We start from the raw sequence: 19,078 nt of genomic DNA, 5'->3' as shown, positions 1-19,078 counted from the left end.
AGATGTACCACAATTTCTGCATCCATTCTTCAGTTGAGGGGCATCTGGGTTGTTTCCAGCTTCTGGCTATTACAAATAAAGCTGCTACAAACATGGTTGAGCAAATGTCCTTTTTGTGTACTTGAGCCTCTTTTGGATATATGCCTAGGAGTGGTATGGCTGGATCTTGAGGAAGCACTATTCCTAGTTGTCTGAGAAAGTGCCAGATTGCTTTCCAGAGTGGTTGTACCAGTTTACATTCCCACCAGCAGTGGAGAAGGGTTTCCCTTTCTCCACAACCTCTCCAGCATGTGTTGTCACTTGAGTTTTTGATCTTGGCCATTCTCATGGGTGTAAGGTGAAATCTCAGGGTTGTTTTGTTTTGTATTTCCCTAATGGCTAATGAGGTTAAGCATTTCTTTAAGTGCTTTTCTGCCATTCGATATTTTCATTTATTAGTTTTCATAAACATATTTTGAGAATTTCATAGATGCATATATTTTGATCAAATCCACCTCCCATTCCCACTTCTCCAATTCTTCTTGCTCAATACTTTCCCCTTAAATCTTTTCTTGCTCTGTTTTTAAACCCCTGAGTCTACTTAGTATTACTGTACATGTACGGGCATGAGAACATCCACTTGGGCATGGGTAGTCTCTCAAGGGCCTTATTCCTGATGCAAACTGTCTTTCCCTCCCCCAGCAGCTAACAATTGCTAGTAGTTCACCAGTTATGAATGGGACTTCACGAGTTCCTCCTTCATCCATCCTGGGACTTTTGGCTGGCTTAATCATGGGCAAACAGTGACAACCAGTGTGAATTCTGTGTGCAACGTCCTTGTTGTGTCCAGCAACTACTGTTTTGCTGCAATCTATTATCTCTGGTTCTTACCATCTTTTTGCCCCCTTTCATAAATGGTTCCGGAGTCCTGGTGTGTGTGTGTGTGTGTGTGTGTGTGTGTGTGTGTGTGTGCGTGTGTTATAGATGTCCTATTTGGAGTTAAGAATTCCACTTTGTTTTGCTTTGTATGCTGACCAGTTGTGGGTATCTGTGTATTCATTACCATATACTGCAAAAAGAAATTTCTCTGATGAGGGTTGATCCAGGGATATATGGACAAATACTTATGGGGCAGTGTTGAAAGTTACTCTAATCTATGGGTATAAAGACAAAAACTTAGGGGGCAGTTCATTGCTACATCTATTTAGTAGAATAATGGTATTAGGTTCTCTCCTAGGGAGAATTATCTAGCAAGCCACAGGTTTTTTTGACCAGTTAATGATACCAGGCATGAGCTCCATCTTATTGAGTGGGCATTAAATCCAATCAGAAAGTGTTTGGTTACTTCCACAACATTGACGCCAATTACAACAGTAGGATCATCTTGCCCAACTAGTCACTGTTGTAGCTTGTAGAGTTAACAGATGGGTAAGACTATTGATTAATTTACCCTGCACCTGTTAGTTTGCACAGTACCATCCAGCATTATGAGAGCTAGCCAGTAGGGTTGAAGCTTCCCAGTCAGTACAAAGCTTGGTTTCTCTCTGTTCTATGACTGGACTATGTGGTGTCTTCAGTAAACAGGGTATTATAATGTAGTCCTGGAGGATAACCATGAACACTGGTAATAGCATATAATGTTTGGGAGGGCCGTTTAAGGAACTCCACTGACCAACAACTTTGAAAGTGTTAACCCATGCATACAACACCCCCCCCCACTGAGAGTCCAAAGGGTTACTGGGTTCGACTTATTTTAGGAAGCTTCTACAGTAGGAGGTTTCCACATGGCTTTTCCAAAGGTCTTTAATGTTAGTTATCCTGCCCAATACACCCTCTTCTAACCTGCTGGCCATAGTAAACACAAGAAAGTAGAAGGACTTGTTGGCTGAAGAGGGAGAGAGATAATTGAGGATAATGGCAGGAGGTAAATATGATCAAGTATATTATATGCAATTATGAAATGATCAAAGAAAAAATATTTTTAAACAATCATCATATGCCTATGCCACCACCACTGAAGGCATAAAGGAATCAAAGCACTAAATTGTGTCTGTCAAATTTTTACAATTAATGTGTATAACATTTAAAGAAGAGGAATATGAAAAGATCAGCAGAAATGGAGTAAGAGTGTTTACATTTGTAAATGCTATCCAACTGCCAAAATACAAGTTTACCTAGTAATATCAAGTACTCTGGAAGCACACATCTATCTTGATGAGTTCTGTGAATAGTTGAACCTAGTATACATCTGGACCCTCAGTTCTGTGTGTTTGTGCATATGTGTATATGTGAAAGAGAGAGAGACAGAAGTGGGGAGAGAGAGAGAGAGAGAGACTGCAATTTCTCCTATATTCATAGGAGATTACAAGGCAAAGCTGTAGGGTTTCAGCTAAGCCCTTTCATATGCTGGCATAGTTAAAGGGTTGACCCAAAGAACCAAGATTCTAGCCCTTTGCTTTTTAAAATACTGTCTAAAGATGGATGTACTACGGTTCCTGGGCATCTTTTAGCACACTTGTAAGACTAAAAACTATTTCTGTAATACAATACTAAGATGATATTTTTTCATTCTCATTATCTGACTTGCACAAAGAGACCACAGATGGCATGACATATTATAATGGCCTATATTTGATAGCTACTAGACAGGTGTTTTGTTTTTAGCAGTTAAGCACTTTTGATTCCTCTCAGTATTGAAGATAGTTAGTATTAATAGATTTAACTTTGGAGTCCTGGGTAACATTTAAGGGTGTTAATGTGCTTTCACATAGCAAGAATAAAGGAGTATCAGCAGAGTAAAGGAAAACCTACAGAATGATAAAAATGTTTGTTAACTATACATCTGAAATGGTAATATTGTCTTTAATATGTAGGAAACTTCAAAAATTCAATAGTTAAAGTACAAATAATTGACTAAGAATTGGCAAGAATTCTAGATTGACATTTCTCAAAAGAACACATAAAATGGTCAAGAGATATTTGAATAGTTGCTAAACAATCACTAGGCCTCATGAAAAAGCCAATTGAAAAACCACAATGTGATACCATTTTGATCTATCTATAATTGCAATAATCAACACCAAAAAGTACAAAAGTTAGTGAGAATATACTCTGAAAAGGCTTATTACACTGTTGGTGGGAATGTAAATTAGTATATGCATTATTGGAAACAGTACACAGAACTCAAGAATGTTAAAGAAATAAAAGTACTGTATTATCCATATGACCTCTCTGGGTATATTACATACCCAAGGAAAATTAAACCTGTGTATTACAGAATATCTGCATGCCCATGTTTGTCAATATAGTATTCATAGTAGCTAAAATATGGACTCAATCTTGTTTTCCATTAACAGGTAATGAAAATGTGGCACAATGTACTCTGGAAGCACACATCTATCATGATGAGTTCTGTGAATAGTTGAACCTAGTATACATTTGGACCCTCAGTTCTGTGTGTTTGTGCATATGCGTATGTGTGAAAGAGAGAGACAGAAGGGGAGAGAGAGAGAGAGAGAGAGAGAGAGAGAGAGAGAATGTGGCACAATGAAATACCATTCAGTCACTAAAAAGAAAAGCAATTTCCTATCATCTGCGGAAACTGGAAGGGAATAGAAGATATTATAGGTTATATTCAAAATACAAGTAAGCACAATTTATTAGTCAAATGAATTATAAAAAATGAAAACATTTTACAAATGTTGCTTTATCAGTATTTTGTCATTTCTAGAATGTATTGCATTCTGATTTAGCTGAAGACAAATTATTCAATATTATTGGTTTCCTTTTAATATGGAGATTATTAGTACTGTGATTATAATTACATCAAAAGGCTCAAATTATAACTTGGGAAGAAGGCTATCATACTAGGTGGTGACATTAGATAACTCAGAAGCCCCCTTTCTTTAACAAGTTTCTTTTATAAAGTAAGGAAAAGCTTCTGTTTTATAGTATGGTAAGGTGACAACATGAAGCAAATTTTGACAAAATATTGCTTTGTTGATATAAAATTTTGGTAGTAGGGTGCCTAGTGTATTTGTAATCCAAGTGTTTGCAATTTTAAGCCTGAAGTCCCAAGAGACGAGCAGTATTCAATACATCATCTCTTGTTAAATAGCAGCCACAGAGCTGACGATAGCCAGTGAATGATTCCCTGCCATGAAGGACTCTCCAGTTGTCTATAAATAATACCTGTGAATGTATAAAAAAAGACAGTAAACAATCAGAACAAGGGCAAATCTTAGGGAATCTAAGTCAGAAGAGATAATTTTAGATTATTCTATAGGTTACACCTGATGAAATATTTTTCTTTTGAAGTTAAGCAAATTAAAGAAAAAAGATATATCTAGCCCTGTAGCAGGCTAAACAGCAATTAAAAAGAAAATAGTTTATAAACTCTGTGCACCTAAGAAACTTATGCTCTTTTCTTCAAAGCCAATCAGGAAGTTGTTTTTTTTTTTTTTCTCTGTAATCTTCAGTTTATACTTTCTCAATTATGTTTTGTGTAAGGCTGAAGCTATTCTTTAAAAAAAGTTTTTTATTAATTACAGTGTATTCACTTTTTATCCCAGCTGTAGCCCCCTACCTAATCCTCTCTCAATCCCCCCCCTCTTCTCCTCCCTTGCTCCTCCCCTAGACCACTGATAGGGAAGGTCCTCTTCCCTTCCCTCTGACCCTAGCCTATCAGGTCTCATCAGGACTGGCTTCATTTTCTTCCTCTGTGGCCTGGTAAGGCTGCTCCCCACTCAGAGGGAGTTGATCAAAGAGCCAGCCACTAATTTCATGTCAGAGACAGCTCTTGTTCCCCTTACTTGGGCACTGCACTGCCAGGAGCTACATCTGTGCATGGGTTCTAGGTTATCTCTATGCATGGTCCTTGTTTGTTGTATCAGTCTCAGAAAAGACCACTGTACCCAGCTATTTTGGTTCTGTTGTTCTCTTTGTGGAGCTCCTATTCCCTTCAGGTCTTTTATCTCCCCCTTATTTCATAAGATTCCCTGCACTCTGCCCAAAGTTTGGCTATGAGTCTCAGCATCTGCTTTAATACCCTGCTGGGTAGAGTCTTTCAGAGGCCCTATGTGGTAGGTTCCTATCCTGTTCCCTTTTCTACCTCTTCCTATATCTATCCTGTTTGCCTTTCTGAATGAGGATTGAGCATCTTACCCAGGGTCCTCCTTCTTGCTTAGCTTCTTTAGGTGTATAGATTTTAGTAAGTTTATCCTATATTATATGTCTAATATCCACTTCTAAGTGAGTATATATATACCATGTGTGTCTTTCTGCTTCTGGGATAATCTTTTCTACTTCCCAACATCTGCCTGCAAATTTCATGATTTTTCTTGTTTTTAATTGCTGAGTAGTAGTCCATTGTATAAATGTGTGACAATTTCTGTATCCATTCCTCAGATGAGGGACATCTGGGTTGTTTCCAGATTCTGGCTACTACAAATAAAGCTGCTATGAACATCGTTGAGCAAATGTCCTAACTGTATATTTCAGCATATTTTGGATATATGCCTAGGTGTAGAACCTTCCTCTATTGCTGGTGGGAATGTAAACTTGTACAGCCACTTTGAAAATCAATCTGGCGCTTTCTCAGATAATTAGGTATAGTGCTACCTGAATCTTTAGTTAGAGGAAATCTCAAGATTTAAAAATGGAATCATTAAGCTGGAAGGATCCTACTTAAATCCTTTCATCATTAAGAGTGTCTCATATTTAGAGATGGAGTGGTGCCTGCTTCCAATCATCAGTGAATGGATGGCAAGGACCAGGAGCAATACCTAGGACTTACGAAAAAAATCTTTTTTTTTGTAACATGACCTCACATATTAAACAAGTTTCATTCTTTTCTTATTTTTGCATGGCAAGCTTACTTGATATCGTTATAGAGTTTGGGACCTACCTTTCCAGGCTTCAGTTTGACCCAAAGCTCATTCTCAGGCTTTCTCAATTCATGTGTTAGGGTTCGGTGTGCTATATACCAACGATGGACAACATCATAAGGCACAGTGTTGATGACAGCTCGGTCATAGTTGTTGTACCTTATATGGAAACATGATAAATAAAGACCTCAGAAACATGATAAAGACATTTATTGCTTATTGAACTGTTTCAGATAATGCTTTTCCCTGTGTTTACTGTTAGTTTCACACTTGAAATGTCAATATATCAAGACACTCTCAGGAATACAGCACCAGAGGGAAAAAAAATTCTAGTATCTGCTGGTCACATTTTGTTTTTCTTTGGAGACTCTGGGGTAGAGAGTCAAAGTTAAGCTCTAGTTGACTTCTCCAATCTCAGGATGTTGTTGGGTTTTTTGTGTGTTTGGTTTGGTTTCTTTGTTTGTTTTTTAAGATTTGGTCTTTAAAGTGTGTTTCTTGAAAGCATTAGGAGATTTTAGCTGTTTACATTAAACTAAGGAAGACAACATAAGTTGTAAAAACAAAGCTATCTTAAAAAAAAACAGAATAATTCCAAAATTATTTCCCTTTGTGGAAAAAAATACTAGCTATAATTTAGTAGACAGTCTTACTCGGAGATCTTCATTCAGTATGTTATTTATTCAGCAATTACACTTACATGAGCACCTGCTATTACCAAGGAGTTTATTAGGAAATAAATATGCAATGATGAACATAGAAGACATCATTTGAGTTGTATTAGAAGTTTTGGTTTCTCTATAAACTCAGTTATGTTATACAAATATGTTTTTGCTTTACTCCCAACTATGGGATTTTAGTTTGGGCTTTAGTTTGTCCACAGATGGTAACTGTCATGCGGGGCATGGACTTTAACAGCTGGCAAAGGCTTGCCTCATGTGGCTCCAAGATGGGTATAGTCTAGGGCTCTGAGGATATAAATTGGAGACTAGTAGAGTTCCAAGATGGTGGTGACCAGTTTGCATTGTATCTGAAGGACAGAGGATCTGAAACTCCGAAACTGATGAGAAGACAGGCAGCTGGATCCAGAGCATTGACTTTAGGCTTCCCAGGCTAGAGGGGACAATCTGTGAGTTGGGGCTGATTGGATCTACCCCTCCTCCCCATGGATATCTCTGGGATCTGGGAGTGGTGAGCTGTGGACCCCCAGCACTTTTGTGTGCCCCATCGGCAAATGAATAGCCCCAGGTCGGGACTCTCTGCTCTAGCGGCCAGACTTTGGATCCTTCCCACTCCCCTGTGGGCATCATCAGGAATCCTGGGACATTTGTGGTCAGTTGGATCCAGGGCCGGCCTCTATAGCTGTAGCCCGGATCTGACAGTCACTAACCGTGAGCCCCCTGAGCTGTCTGCATACTCAGGCAAGTGCAAGTGGAGCCCCATGTCTGGGGACCCTCAGACCCAACAATCAGATGTTGGATGCCTCCTGTTCCCCTGTGGGCAGCATTTGGCTTCCTGAGACATTTGGAGTCCATCAGATCCAGGGTCCCCATCTCTGTAGCCCAAATCTGAGAGTCATGAACTGTGGGGACCTTGCACTTTCCACCTATTCTTGCTAGTGTTTGTGGAGACCCAGATCCAGGGACCCTCAGCTCTAGCAGCCAGACATTGGATCCCGCCCACTCCCCTCTGGGCAGCTTCGGGATTCCTGAGACAGCATTCCCAACATCAAAGCCACTGTTCTGTGGGTCACCCGGTGGAGACCAGGCAAACAGCAGAAGTACATGGTTCCTGGATCCAAGAAGGTGCAGACTCTGCAATTGCCACCCACACTGAGCCATTCAGGGCACCTGTTCATGCCCACTGTGCCCTCAAACAGTGCCAGCAACCCAACTTGCACTTATGCCCTGCTCTTCCAGGTACCTGTGCCCGCTTGTCCCCTAGCCTTCAAGGCATGCTCTCATGCACACTCCTGCGTCTGCACACATGTGCCAGTGACGTTCCTTCCTTAGCTGCATCTGAATCACCAGCACCCATTCTCGAGCCCCTGAACTCTTTCATATTCCTGAAGACTACTCCAGACTCCAGAGACTGATAGACCTAGTCTGCAGTTCAGGCTCCAGAAACAATCAGCCAAGGCTACTGGCAACCAGATGGCATAAGAACAGAACCAACAAACACCAGGACATCATGGCTTCACCAGCAACCCCAAGAATCAATGGATATTCAAATGCACGTGAAACACAGGAAAATGATCTTAAATCTATGCTTATCCAGTTATTACAGGCACATAAAGAGGAAACAAACAAATCTCTCAAAGAAATACAGACAAATACACCCAAATAAATAGAAGCCATCATAGACAGACAGGAATCCACAATCTAACAGGTGAAGGAAACGGAGAAAGACATGAAAACAAAATTAGAATCAATAACGAAAACCCAAACTGAGAATATCCTGGAGACAGAAAATCTAACAAAATACCAGGAGCCACAGAGGTAAGCATTACCAACAGAATGCAAGAGATGGAGGAGAGACTCTCAGGTGCGGAAGATACAATTTAAGAAACTGATATATCTCTCAAAGAAAACATAAAAACAAAAAAGTTCCTGAAACAAAACATCCAAGAAAAGATCAAGGAAAAGATCATCCTGAGTAAGGTAAGCCAGAAGTAGAAAGAAACACATGGTATATACTCACTTAGAAGTGGATATTATTCATATAGTATAGAATAAGCATACTAAAATCTATAGTCCTAAAGAAGCTAAACAACAAGGAGGAACCTAGGGAAGAGGCTTAATCCTCATTCAGAAGGGCAAACAGGATAGACACCAGAAGCAGGAGAAGACAGGGAATAGGATAGGAGCCTACTACAGAGAGCTTTTGAAAGACTCTACCAGCAGGGTATTAAAGCAGATGCTGACACTCATAGTCAAATTTTGGGCAGAGTGCAGGGAATCTTATGGAAGAAGGGGTAGATAGAAAGACCTGGAAGGTACAGGAACTCCACAAGGAGACCAACGGAATTAAAAAATCTGGGCCTGGGGGGTCCTGGAGTGACTGATGAATCAACCAAGGATGATACATGGAAAGGACCTAGATCCCCCTGGTCAGATGTAGCCCATGTACAGCTCAGTGTCCATTTGGGTTGCCTAGTAAGGAGGGCAGGGTCAGCCAGTCTCTGGCATGAACTTGGTCGTCTGCTCTTTGATTATCTACCTCCCTTTGGCAAGGTGGCCTCACTAGGCCACAGAGAAAGCAGATCCAGACAGTCCTGATGAGATATAATAGTCTAGGTCAGATAGTAGGGGAGGAGGTTCTCCCCATCAGTGGACTAAGGGACAGGCATAGGAAGTTAGTGGGAAGGAGGGTGGGACTGGGAGGCGATGATGAAGGGGGCTATAGCCGGGCTATAAAGTGAATAAATTGCAAATAATAATAATAATAATAATAATAATAATAATAATGATAATAACACTAAAAGAAAAAAATAAATTTGAGATCCCAGAAAGAGAAGGTGTGGTGTGCAATGGTGGCATGTGGACAGACAGAGAGAAATGCTTTGGGGCGCAGTGGCTTGGAGGAGACTGCTGGCTGTATTTGCTTTTGACTGAGACTGGTATAACTCCCAAAAGAACCCTTCAACCCTAAACATTTGGGAGAAGTAAAGGGGTCTGTGGCCCCTCTCTCCACTAACCTTCCCTCTCCTACATAGTGTTGGGAAGTTGGAAGGGAAGTAGAAGCCTAAACACCCCAAATAAAAGAGAGTTTAAAAATGAGTGCTACACTACGCTTTTGGGAAATTTTTAATCTATTGAGGATGTAAAGTTATAAATGCAACATATATATATGTATATATATATCTTATATATATATCTTATTTATAAATTATATATATATAATTTATAATTAAGATAATTTCAGCTAGTTATGGATGCTGTGTGAAAATACAGTTATGTGTGTCTACAGGTAACTAAAATTTTTGTTTTTGAGTGCTGAAGAGATTTTCGTAGAAGTGACAGAAGTTCAGGCTAGGCAGAAAGAATAACAAATACAAAGTCATCAGATAGAAAGCATTTTATCTTGTTCACAAACCACCAAGAAGGCCAACATCTCCTTGAGATACTGAGTAATCAAGGAGAAGTAGGATCAAAGAAAGGACACAAAGGAAGTAGCCGGGGGCATGATTATATTTGCAGTTATACAGGGCATGGCAAAGCCTTGGGCTTTGTCTACTTACAATGAGGACTACTGAAAAGTCTCTATTAAGATAATGTTCTTCTGTTCAGGTGTGGTGTGAATACCTCTAATCATAACACTAAGGAGCATATATATATGAAAGGACACAAATAAATCTTGATGGATTTTCATGATGGGGTGACATTCATGCCATTGCTAATGAGATATAGCAATTACTGCCAGAACACTGTATCATTTTCTTGATCCCCTTTCCAGTCTCACTCTTTCTCCTACCCAAGGATAATTGTCATCTGATTGCTCTCATTAAACATTACTTAATAAGTTTTACATAAATGGAATCATATCGTAACTTCTCTTTTGTGTCTGGCATCTTTCAGTTAATATTGCAGTTAGTAAATTCATCATTTAGTAGTAGTTACTCATTACTGGTGCTGTATGAAACTTAATTGCATGATCATTCCATAATTTATTAATTCTATTGTTAATGAACTTGAGTGGTTTTCACTTTGAACTATTATAAGTAGTGCTTACATGAACATTCTATTACATATTTTGATAAATGTAAGTATTCATTTTGTGTTGAATTATTATTAATATTTAATATTGGTTTATATTTCAGTAAAGCAGCAGTCATTCCTTAAATCACCACACAGAGACTAGGATTTATTTAATTAACCTAGAGCACAATGCTGTGCTATAATTACTCCATCTTAAACCTCCAAGCCCTTATAACTTCCTCTCATTCAGATTTCCTACATTATACTTGCTTCTTAGTTATATCTTCGGTCTAGTTAATTTCTCATGATATTTCCCAGTCCTCTTCTCTTGATCTCCCTTACACTCTACCCTTTCTCCTTCCCTCACCAGACCAGGATATCTCACCCTATTCTCTTCACAGCTCAACATTGTGCTCTAAGTTAATTAGATAAATCCTAGTCTCTGTGTGGTGATTTGGGTATATAGCTAGTTAAGGAATAACCACTGCTTTATTAAAATATAAATCAATATTAAATATTAATAATCATTCAACAATTTTCCTGGTATAAACTTAAGGATAGGATTTCTGGGTTGTAAGGCATGTATATTGTCAGATTTTAGTAGACATTGTCAAAGGTCTTTCTTTCAAAGAGAAAAAAATGGTTCTTTTCAAGACATTACATGACATTTGTTGGGTTTAGTACACAGCATGATCAAAACCAATATTCTTTTTTTTGTAAAAGTTCTCTACATTTTATTAGTGTTTATTATGCATTCATTGAGATCTATGAACTGTGACAGAACATACAGAAATAACTGCTTTGAATTTAGTATGCTTTTGGATGCATGTGCATTACAGCACCCCCAATAACAACCACATTCCTTAAAAGAACAATAAGACACATGGAGGCAGTAAGAAGCAGGAGGATCTGTGCGTTGAGCAGTGATTCTGAGACTTCTTAAAGGAAGAACAAAAAAATCCATCTATCTCTATCATGTAATCCTGGGAGTATATCCAAAAGCTGAATATGACCATGTAATATTTTCTAAGTTAGTGGTTCTCAACCTTTATAGTGCCATGATCCTTTAATATAGCTTCTCATGTTGTGGTAACCATCAAGAATAAAATTATTTCCCTTAGTACTTCATAACTGTAATTTTGCTACTGTTATGAAAGATACATCTTATATTTTTGATATACTATGGTGACTTCTGGATATTTTCTCAGGCAACAATAGATGCAGTGCTGTACTGTACACTGATAGAAAATTTGTCTCTTGTTCTGAAATTGTATCTGAGCTTCTAGTAAGTTTTATCTATTATGGGTTGGAAGGGAATGTGCATGTACAAACATGGGATGCAGCATAAGGCATCCTGGGAGAAGAATGTGGCTATCGTTTGTGATTTTGTAGCTGAGGAGTCATGTTCTGCGGGAGGAAGGTTGTGGGAAGCACCAATGTAGATGGGCGTGGCTACCACCTCAGTGGAAGCTCTGGTCCTTTGTGGTCCCCCTAGACCAGCAGTTCTCAAATTGTGGGTCATGCCCCTTTTCAACCAACCCATTCAAATGGTTCAACCAACCATCACATGTGTTCATCAGAAAACACAGATATTTACAATATTATTTTTTCTCATATGTGAAATAAACTAGTGGGACTCACAGGACTACTATCAGAGAATCAAATGAAAGACCATAATGAATAGTGTTTTCTCTCAGGCTTTTAGTATCCATGTCCCTATGAGGTGAGGAAGCAGTCTTTAATAAGGTGTTGACAGTAAATGTCATTTCTGGAGACTTCTAGTTCTATAGATTTGGTACCTGTATAAATACTATTTCAGTGGATTATTTCACCATCCTAGAAGGAAAACTGTTAATAGTCCCCTTCTACACATAACACAACTGAAACTTGGAAAGAGTAAATCTGTGCATCTTACTTTTAGGTAATTGGATCTCTCTAATATTTTACTTGTTGTTGACAATATCGTGAGGAAAGAATTAGCCAATTCCTGTGAACACTTGCTCATAAGGCCATCCTAAAAAAAGTGTCTATAAAGGCACCTAAAATTAATACAACACCAAGTTAATTAACACCAAGTAACATTAATTAATTAATTAACACCAAGTAACAACACCAAGTATAGGCAAGGACTTGGAGCAGATGTTGACTTTCATCCTTTATGAAGGTATAAAATGGTGCAAATAGTCTGGAAAAACATGTTATTTGCTGAAACTAAACATTCTTGGACTCTATGACATATCAGTTCTATTCTGTGATGATTAACACTGATTATCAACTTGACAGAATCTACAATCACCTAATTGGAAAAGAAGGCCCCACCCTGGATGTGGATGGCACCATTCCATAGGCCAGAGTCCTGCATTAACTGCAAAGGAAAAAGTGAGCTAAGCATCAGCATTCATAGCTGATTCCTGACTGTGGGTTGTAACTTGCTGCCAGCTATGTAACTATCTAACTACGAGCCAGAACAAACCTGTCTTGCCCTGTGAATTGCTTTTGTTAGGTATTTTGTCGTAGCAATGAGAAAAGTAATTACTACTCACCCTTAGGTATTATTTGATTGAAATGAAAATATATATTCAAAAATTACTTTTATGGGAATTTTTATAGCAATTTCAATCATAATGAAATCAAACTATAAAAACTTAGATATAGCTTTTTAAAGAAAAAAGGAAACAAACAGTGAGGTACATATGCAGAGTCTGACTGGAAAATAGAAAGATACTTTCTCTATTGAGGATATTATTTTATATACTGATATAGATATATTGATATACTTCATGCCACAGAAGTACACTAATTTCTCAAAATCTATAAGTTTATATTTAACATTTTAAAACATCACTATATGTACTTTTCACTTGAAAACAAAAAGTATAAAACCATATTGAACTCTATTTTATATAGATATTGAAGTATTTTAGTGCAAAATATATTTACATCTATAAAAGCACTTTAAAATATGTCAAATATGATCAACTGATGGGTAGATATTTTAAAGTATTTAAAAAATATGATCAACTGATGGGTGGACGGATGGTGTCATAGTTAGGGCTTCTATTGCTGTAGTGAAACACCATGATCAGAACAACCTGTGGAAGAAAGGATTCATTTGGCTCAAGCTTCCACATTATAGCTCATTATCAAAGGAAGTCAGGATAGGAACTCAAACAGGGCAGTAACCTAGGAGAAGAATCTGTAGCTAGAGGCTATGGAGGGGTGCCACTGACTGGCTTGAACTTTATGGCTTGCTCAGCCTGATATCTTATAGAACCTAGGATCACCAGCCCAGGGGTACCTGCACCAACAATGGGCTAGGCTCTCCCACATGAATCACTAATGTCCTCAAGCTTGCGTATAGGCCAATCTTTTTTTTTCTTATTTCTTTTTTTTATTAATTACACTTTATTCATTTTGTATCCCCCCCATAAGCCCCTCCCTCCTCCCCTCCCGATCCCACCCTCCCTCCCCTTTCTGCATGCATGCCACTCCCCAAGTCCACTGATAGGGGAGGTTCTCCTTTCCTTTCTGCTCTTAGTCTATCAGTTCTCATCAAAAGTGGCTGACTTGTCCTTTACTGTGGCCTGGTAAGGCTGCAGCCCCCTCAGGGGGAGGTGGTCAAAGAGCAGGCCAATCAGATTATGTCAGAGGCAGTCCCTCTTCCCATTACTATGTAACCCACTTGGACACTGAACTGCCATGGGCTACATCTGTGCAGGGGTTCTAGGTTATCTCCATGAATGGTTCTTGGTTGGAGTATGAGTCTCTGGGAAGTTCCCTGTGTTCAAATTTTCTAGTTCTGTTGCTCTCCTTCTGGAGACCTTGTCCTCTCCAGCTCTTACTATTTCCCACTTCTTACATAAAATTCCATTCACTCTGCCCAACAGGGAACTCCTACAGCTGATAAACACCTTTAGCAAAGTGGCAGGATACAAAATTAACTCAAAAAAAAATCAGTAGCCCTCCTGTATACAAAAGACAAAAGGGCTGAGAAAGAAACTAGGGAAACAACACCCTTCACAATAGCCACAAATGACATAAAGTACCTCAGAGTAACCCTAACCAAGGAAGTCAAAGACTTGTATGAAAAAAATTTTAAGTCTCTGAAGAAAGAATTAGAAGAAGATATGAGAAGATGGAAAGATCTTCCATGCTCATGGCTTGGCAGGATTAACATAGTAAAAATGGCCATCTTACCAAAAGCAATCTACAGATTCAATGCAATTCCCATCAAATTACCAACACAATTCTTTGCAGACCTGGAAAGAAAAATTCTCAACTTCATATGGAATAACAAGAAACCCAGAATTGCTAAAACAATCCTCTACAATAAAAGATCTTCTGGAGGTATCTCCATCTCTGATCTTAAGTTGTACTATAGAGCAACAGTTTTAAAAACTGAATGGTACTGGCATAGAAACAGAATAGTGGATCAATGGAACCAAACAGAGGACCCAGAAATAAACCCACACACTTATGGACACCTGATCTTTGACAAAGACGCCAAAACCATACAATGGAAAAAAGATAGCATCTTTAACAAATGGTGCTGGTCCAACTGGATGTCTACATGTAGAAAAATGAAAATAGATCCATACTTATCACCCTGCACAAAACTGAAGTCCAAGTGGATCAAAGACCTCAACATAAAACCTGACACATTAAATCGGCTAGAAAAAAAAGTGGGGAAAACCCTAGAACTCATTTGTACAGGAGAAAACTTCCTGAACAGAACACCAACAGCACAGGCTCTAAGAGCAACAATCAATAAATGGGACCTCATGAAACTGAAAAGCTTCTGCAAAGCAAAGGACACCGTCATCAAAACAAAGCAACTGCCTACAGATTTGGAAAGAATCTTCACCAACCCTTTATCTGACAGAGGACTCATATCCAGTATATATAAAGAACTAAAGAAGCTGAAAAGCAGCAAACCAAGTAATCCACTTAAAAAATGGGGAACAGAGCTAAACAGAGAATTCTCTGTAGAGGAATACCAAATGGCAGAGAAGCACTTGAAGAAATGCTCAACCTCACTAGCCATTAGGGAAATGCAAATCAAAACAACCCTGAGATTTCACCTTACACCAATGAGAATGGCCAAGATCAAAAACTCAAGTGACAACACATGCTGGACAGGCCAATCTTATGGAAACATTTTTTCTCACTTGAGGCCCCTCTTCTCAGATGACTTCGAGCTTGAGTCAAGTTGACATAAAAACTAACTATGACAGATAAATAGAGAAATTGAGGGCTCCACGATAAAACAAGAATAGCAATATCTTAATGGTGGGATGTAGATGGGAGGCTGGGTTTTTTCCACATTAAATGACTTTAATTTTTCCATTTGTTAAGGTGTTCATAATAAAATGTTGGACCTACTCCTTATTTTATGTAGTGGGTATACAAGAAATGACTGAGAGAGTGTGTCTGGGATAAGAAAAATGAATTACTATTGACACAATTCCTTCTACCTATCAGGGTAAAGAACAGAGATGGCAACTTAGTTTCAACAATGGGTATGGTAGATATTATTATTGGAACTCAAAATCATGACAAATAGGTTAAGTGACTTGATCAAGGCCATAAATCATTGAATGATAGTTGTGATTTGACTTTTTTTGTACTAAATCAAGTTACCTTCTGTAGCTCTTTTCAAGCTACCTCTGTACTCCACATTTCCTTCCTTTGCTGGGAGCCAAAGCTATCTACTGAAGCCAAAGTCAAAGCTATCTAGTGGAGACAAAGCTATCTACTGAAGCCTAAGTCAATTAGTGAGTCAAAGCTATCTAGTGGAGACAAAAGGTGTTTACTAGGCCAAAGCCAAATAGTGAGCAAAGGTCATTTAGTGGAGACCTAAAGCTATTTAGTGAAAGTTATCTAGGACCCTAACTCATGGGTGATAGACTGTGAGGACATCCCTTTGTTAGAGTATCCGTGAGAAAACATCCCTATGGCATCTTGCAGGTACCCTATTTAACACATGAAAGCACTCTTCCTGTCTCCTGCAGCACTCTCCTGTCTCTCTTCCCCCTTTCTTGCCTTCTCCCTATATAAGTTGGGTAAAAATTTCTAATAAATGAAGCCTCGATCAGACAAACAGACTTGGCTTTCTTCCTTGCACTTCTCGTCCCCCCCCCCAATTCCTTCCACACTCCTCCCTTAGGAACCCCGTTGAAGCCCCCGCTGGTCGGGGCATTCCTTCCTTTTTTCTAGTAGTTAATATCATTTGATATACTATACATTTGCCTTTAAAAAATAAAATAGCCCCATTTAATTATAATTAAAATTCTATATAGGCATGAATTTTCTCATGCTTTTCTCACAATTATATCTCTGGAATAAAAAAACAGTGTCTGTGTCTTTGTAGATACTCAAGAAAGTTATTTGTGGAAGAACAATGCACTGTAGAAGCTAGCTTAGGTGGAAGTAAAATAACATAAAAAAATGGCTGTAACATGGAAAACAACTTAAACCTAAAGTAATGCAGTATATCTTAGGCAGAATGTGTTTAGAAAATATAGTATGAGTTGAACAACAGTAAGAAGGGGTCAAGCCATGTAGAATTGTATAAGTTATAAGAATTACTTGGATTCCTTAGAAGATAATGAGTCAATGTAGGATCTTTTTGTTTGTTGGTTGGTTGGGTTTTTGTTTGTTTGTTTTTCAAGACAAGGTTTTTCTGTGTCACAGCTCTGGCTATCCCGGAACTGGCTCTGTAGACCAGCCCCTAAACTCTGAGATCCTCCTGACTCTGCCTCCCTAATGCTGGGATTAAAGGCTTGCAACTGCCACTTCCTAGCTTGGATGTAGGATCTTAAAAGGAGTGTGAGAAAGTAAGATTTGTATTTCCAGAAAATTACTTTAGGGCCAGGGAGATGGCTCAGCAGGTAAAGGTACTTGTTGTACATGTGTATATATATGTGTTTATATATTACATACACACATATATACACATATATGTATATATACACATATATACATATGTATATATGTACAAGTATATATGTATATATACATATATATATACACTTGTAAAAGTGTACATATGTGTACAAGTGTATATATTATACAATATATATTTACTATAACATACATACAAAAGGCCTGACTTTGATTTCTTTTTTATTTTTATTTTTTTTATTTTTTAGTTTTTTGAGACAGGATTTCCTGTATAACAGACCTGGAACTCTCTTTGTAGAACAGGCTGACCTCAAACTTTCAGAGATCTGCCTGCCTCTGCCTCCCAAGTGCTGGGATTAAAGACATGTCTGTCCTGTCTTTGATTTCGTGATCCAATACTGAGAAAACCAACTCCTGAAAAGTGTTCCTGTGACCTTCACACATGTGCAATGACGCACACACACACATGAATGTATATATCTGTATGTTCTCACATATAAACACATACACACATAATAACCAATAAAAAATTTAAAGATTTCTCTAGGGACAGTACATAAAATGGATAAAAGGTTGGTAAAGGTGAAATCATTGTATAGAAGTGACAGTGGTCTCACACAAAAAAAGAGTGGCATTGTGGATAGGAAGCACTGGCTCCTTTGAGAAAAAATAGTAGGTAAGCATGGTTAGATTGGTTACATAGTGTGAGAGAGATTGACAAGCTGAAGGCAGATTTTTGTTTGGGCGATTGGGTGGATATGTCATTCAATGAAACATGAGTGAATATGTAGTAAGGTGAGCCTAAGGTAAACAGAGTCTATGAGCAAGAATTTGAATATGATACATTATAAACTCTATAAGACAACCAAATGATGACTCCAGGAGAGAACTGGATAAACTAATCAAGAGATTCATATAGAATAAATATATAACACGGGAGAAGAGTTGTTTGGTACTCACCTGATCAAATACAGCTCTTTATTCCATGGGTATATATTTAAGACTGGCCCAACTCCAATCATGTGGTTGTGACAGTCTCCAACATTTTCAATATATTCATGCTTCAATGGCACTTTGGTGAGGAGTTCAAATTCCTCGGGTGCTTTTTGAAGTACTTGTTGTGCTGCATAGAATCCATCTACTAGCAGTGTCCTGCCACCTGTTCCTTCATGCTTAAGACAATGGAATACCTGAATGCTAAAGAAAGCAAAGCAAATTATTCTGTTCAGTGGATATTAAGATTTTAGTATATTATATCAGAAATGATTTCTAAACCTACTTTGGCAATTTTCATGAAGAAAGAAATACCATTTCCCAAGTGTTCTTCTCTCATAGAAAGTTGTACTGTTTTAATCTTAATGTTACTACACATTTATTTCAAAGATGTAAAATATGTATTAAGGGATATGTATGCCAAAGAAGACCTGGAAATACAGATATGAAGAAGATGTGGTCTTAGTTTTGAGGAAGCTCATAATCTATTAAGAAGCGAGGAATCTAGTACTAGTAACATTTGAATAAAAAGTAAAGCTGTACACAAGATGTAGTGAGGTCCATAAAAAAGAAAATTAAAGAAATATTTGAGTAAGACAGGAAACAGCTCTGTTTGGTTTTAAA

General features: G+C 38.2%; 1 protein-coding gene across 3 annotated transcripts in view; it reads right to left on the bottom strand.

The window, feature by feature from the left end:
* Window positions 1-1,904: 1,904 nt before the first annotated feature.
* The window catches only part of LOC110543623 (trimethyllysine dioxygenase, mitochondrial), a 72,609-nt gene continuing 55,435 nt past the window's right edge, over window positions 1,905-19,078 (bottom strand). For 2 of the 3 annotated variants that reach the window (XM_060374357.1, XM_060374356.1), the window contains 3 exons: window positions 18,422-18,658; window positions 5,885-6,023; window positions 1,905-4,170 (listed from right to left, as the gene is read on the bottom strand). In XM_060374357.1, the coding sequence (XP_060230340.1) occupies window positions 4,039-4,170; window positions 5,885-6,023; window positions 18,422-18,658 (508 nt within the window). In that variant the 3' untranslated portion in view covers window positions 1,905-4,038. The remainder of the gene's footprint in view (window positions 4,171-5,884; window positions 6,024-18,421; window positions 18,659-19,078) is intronic. The other variant, XM_060374358.1, reaches the window with a different exon arrangement.

The sequence above is a fragment of the Meriones unguiculatus genome, chromosome X, assembly GCF_030254825.1.
Source record: "Meriones unguiculatus strain TT.TT164.6M chromosome X, Bangor_MerUng_6.1, whole genome shotgun sequence".
Classification (NCBI taxonomy): domain Eukaryota; kingdom Metazoa; phylum Chordata; class Mammalia; order Rodentia; family Muridae; genus Meriones; species Meriones unguiculatus.
Note: the sequence above shows the minus strand (reverse complement) of the source record. Positions and strands in the feature narration are given on the sequence as shown.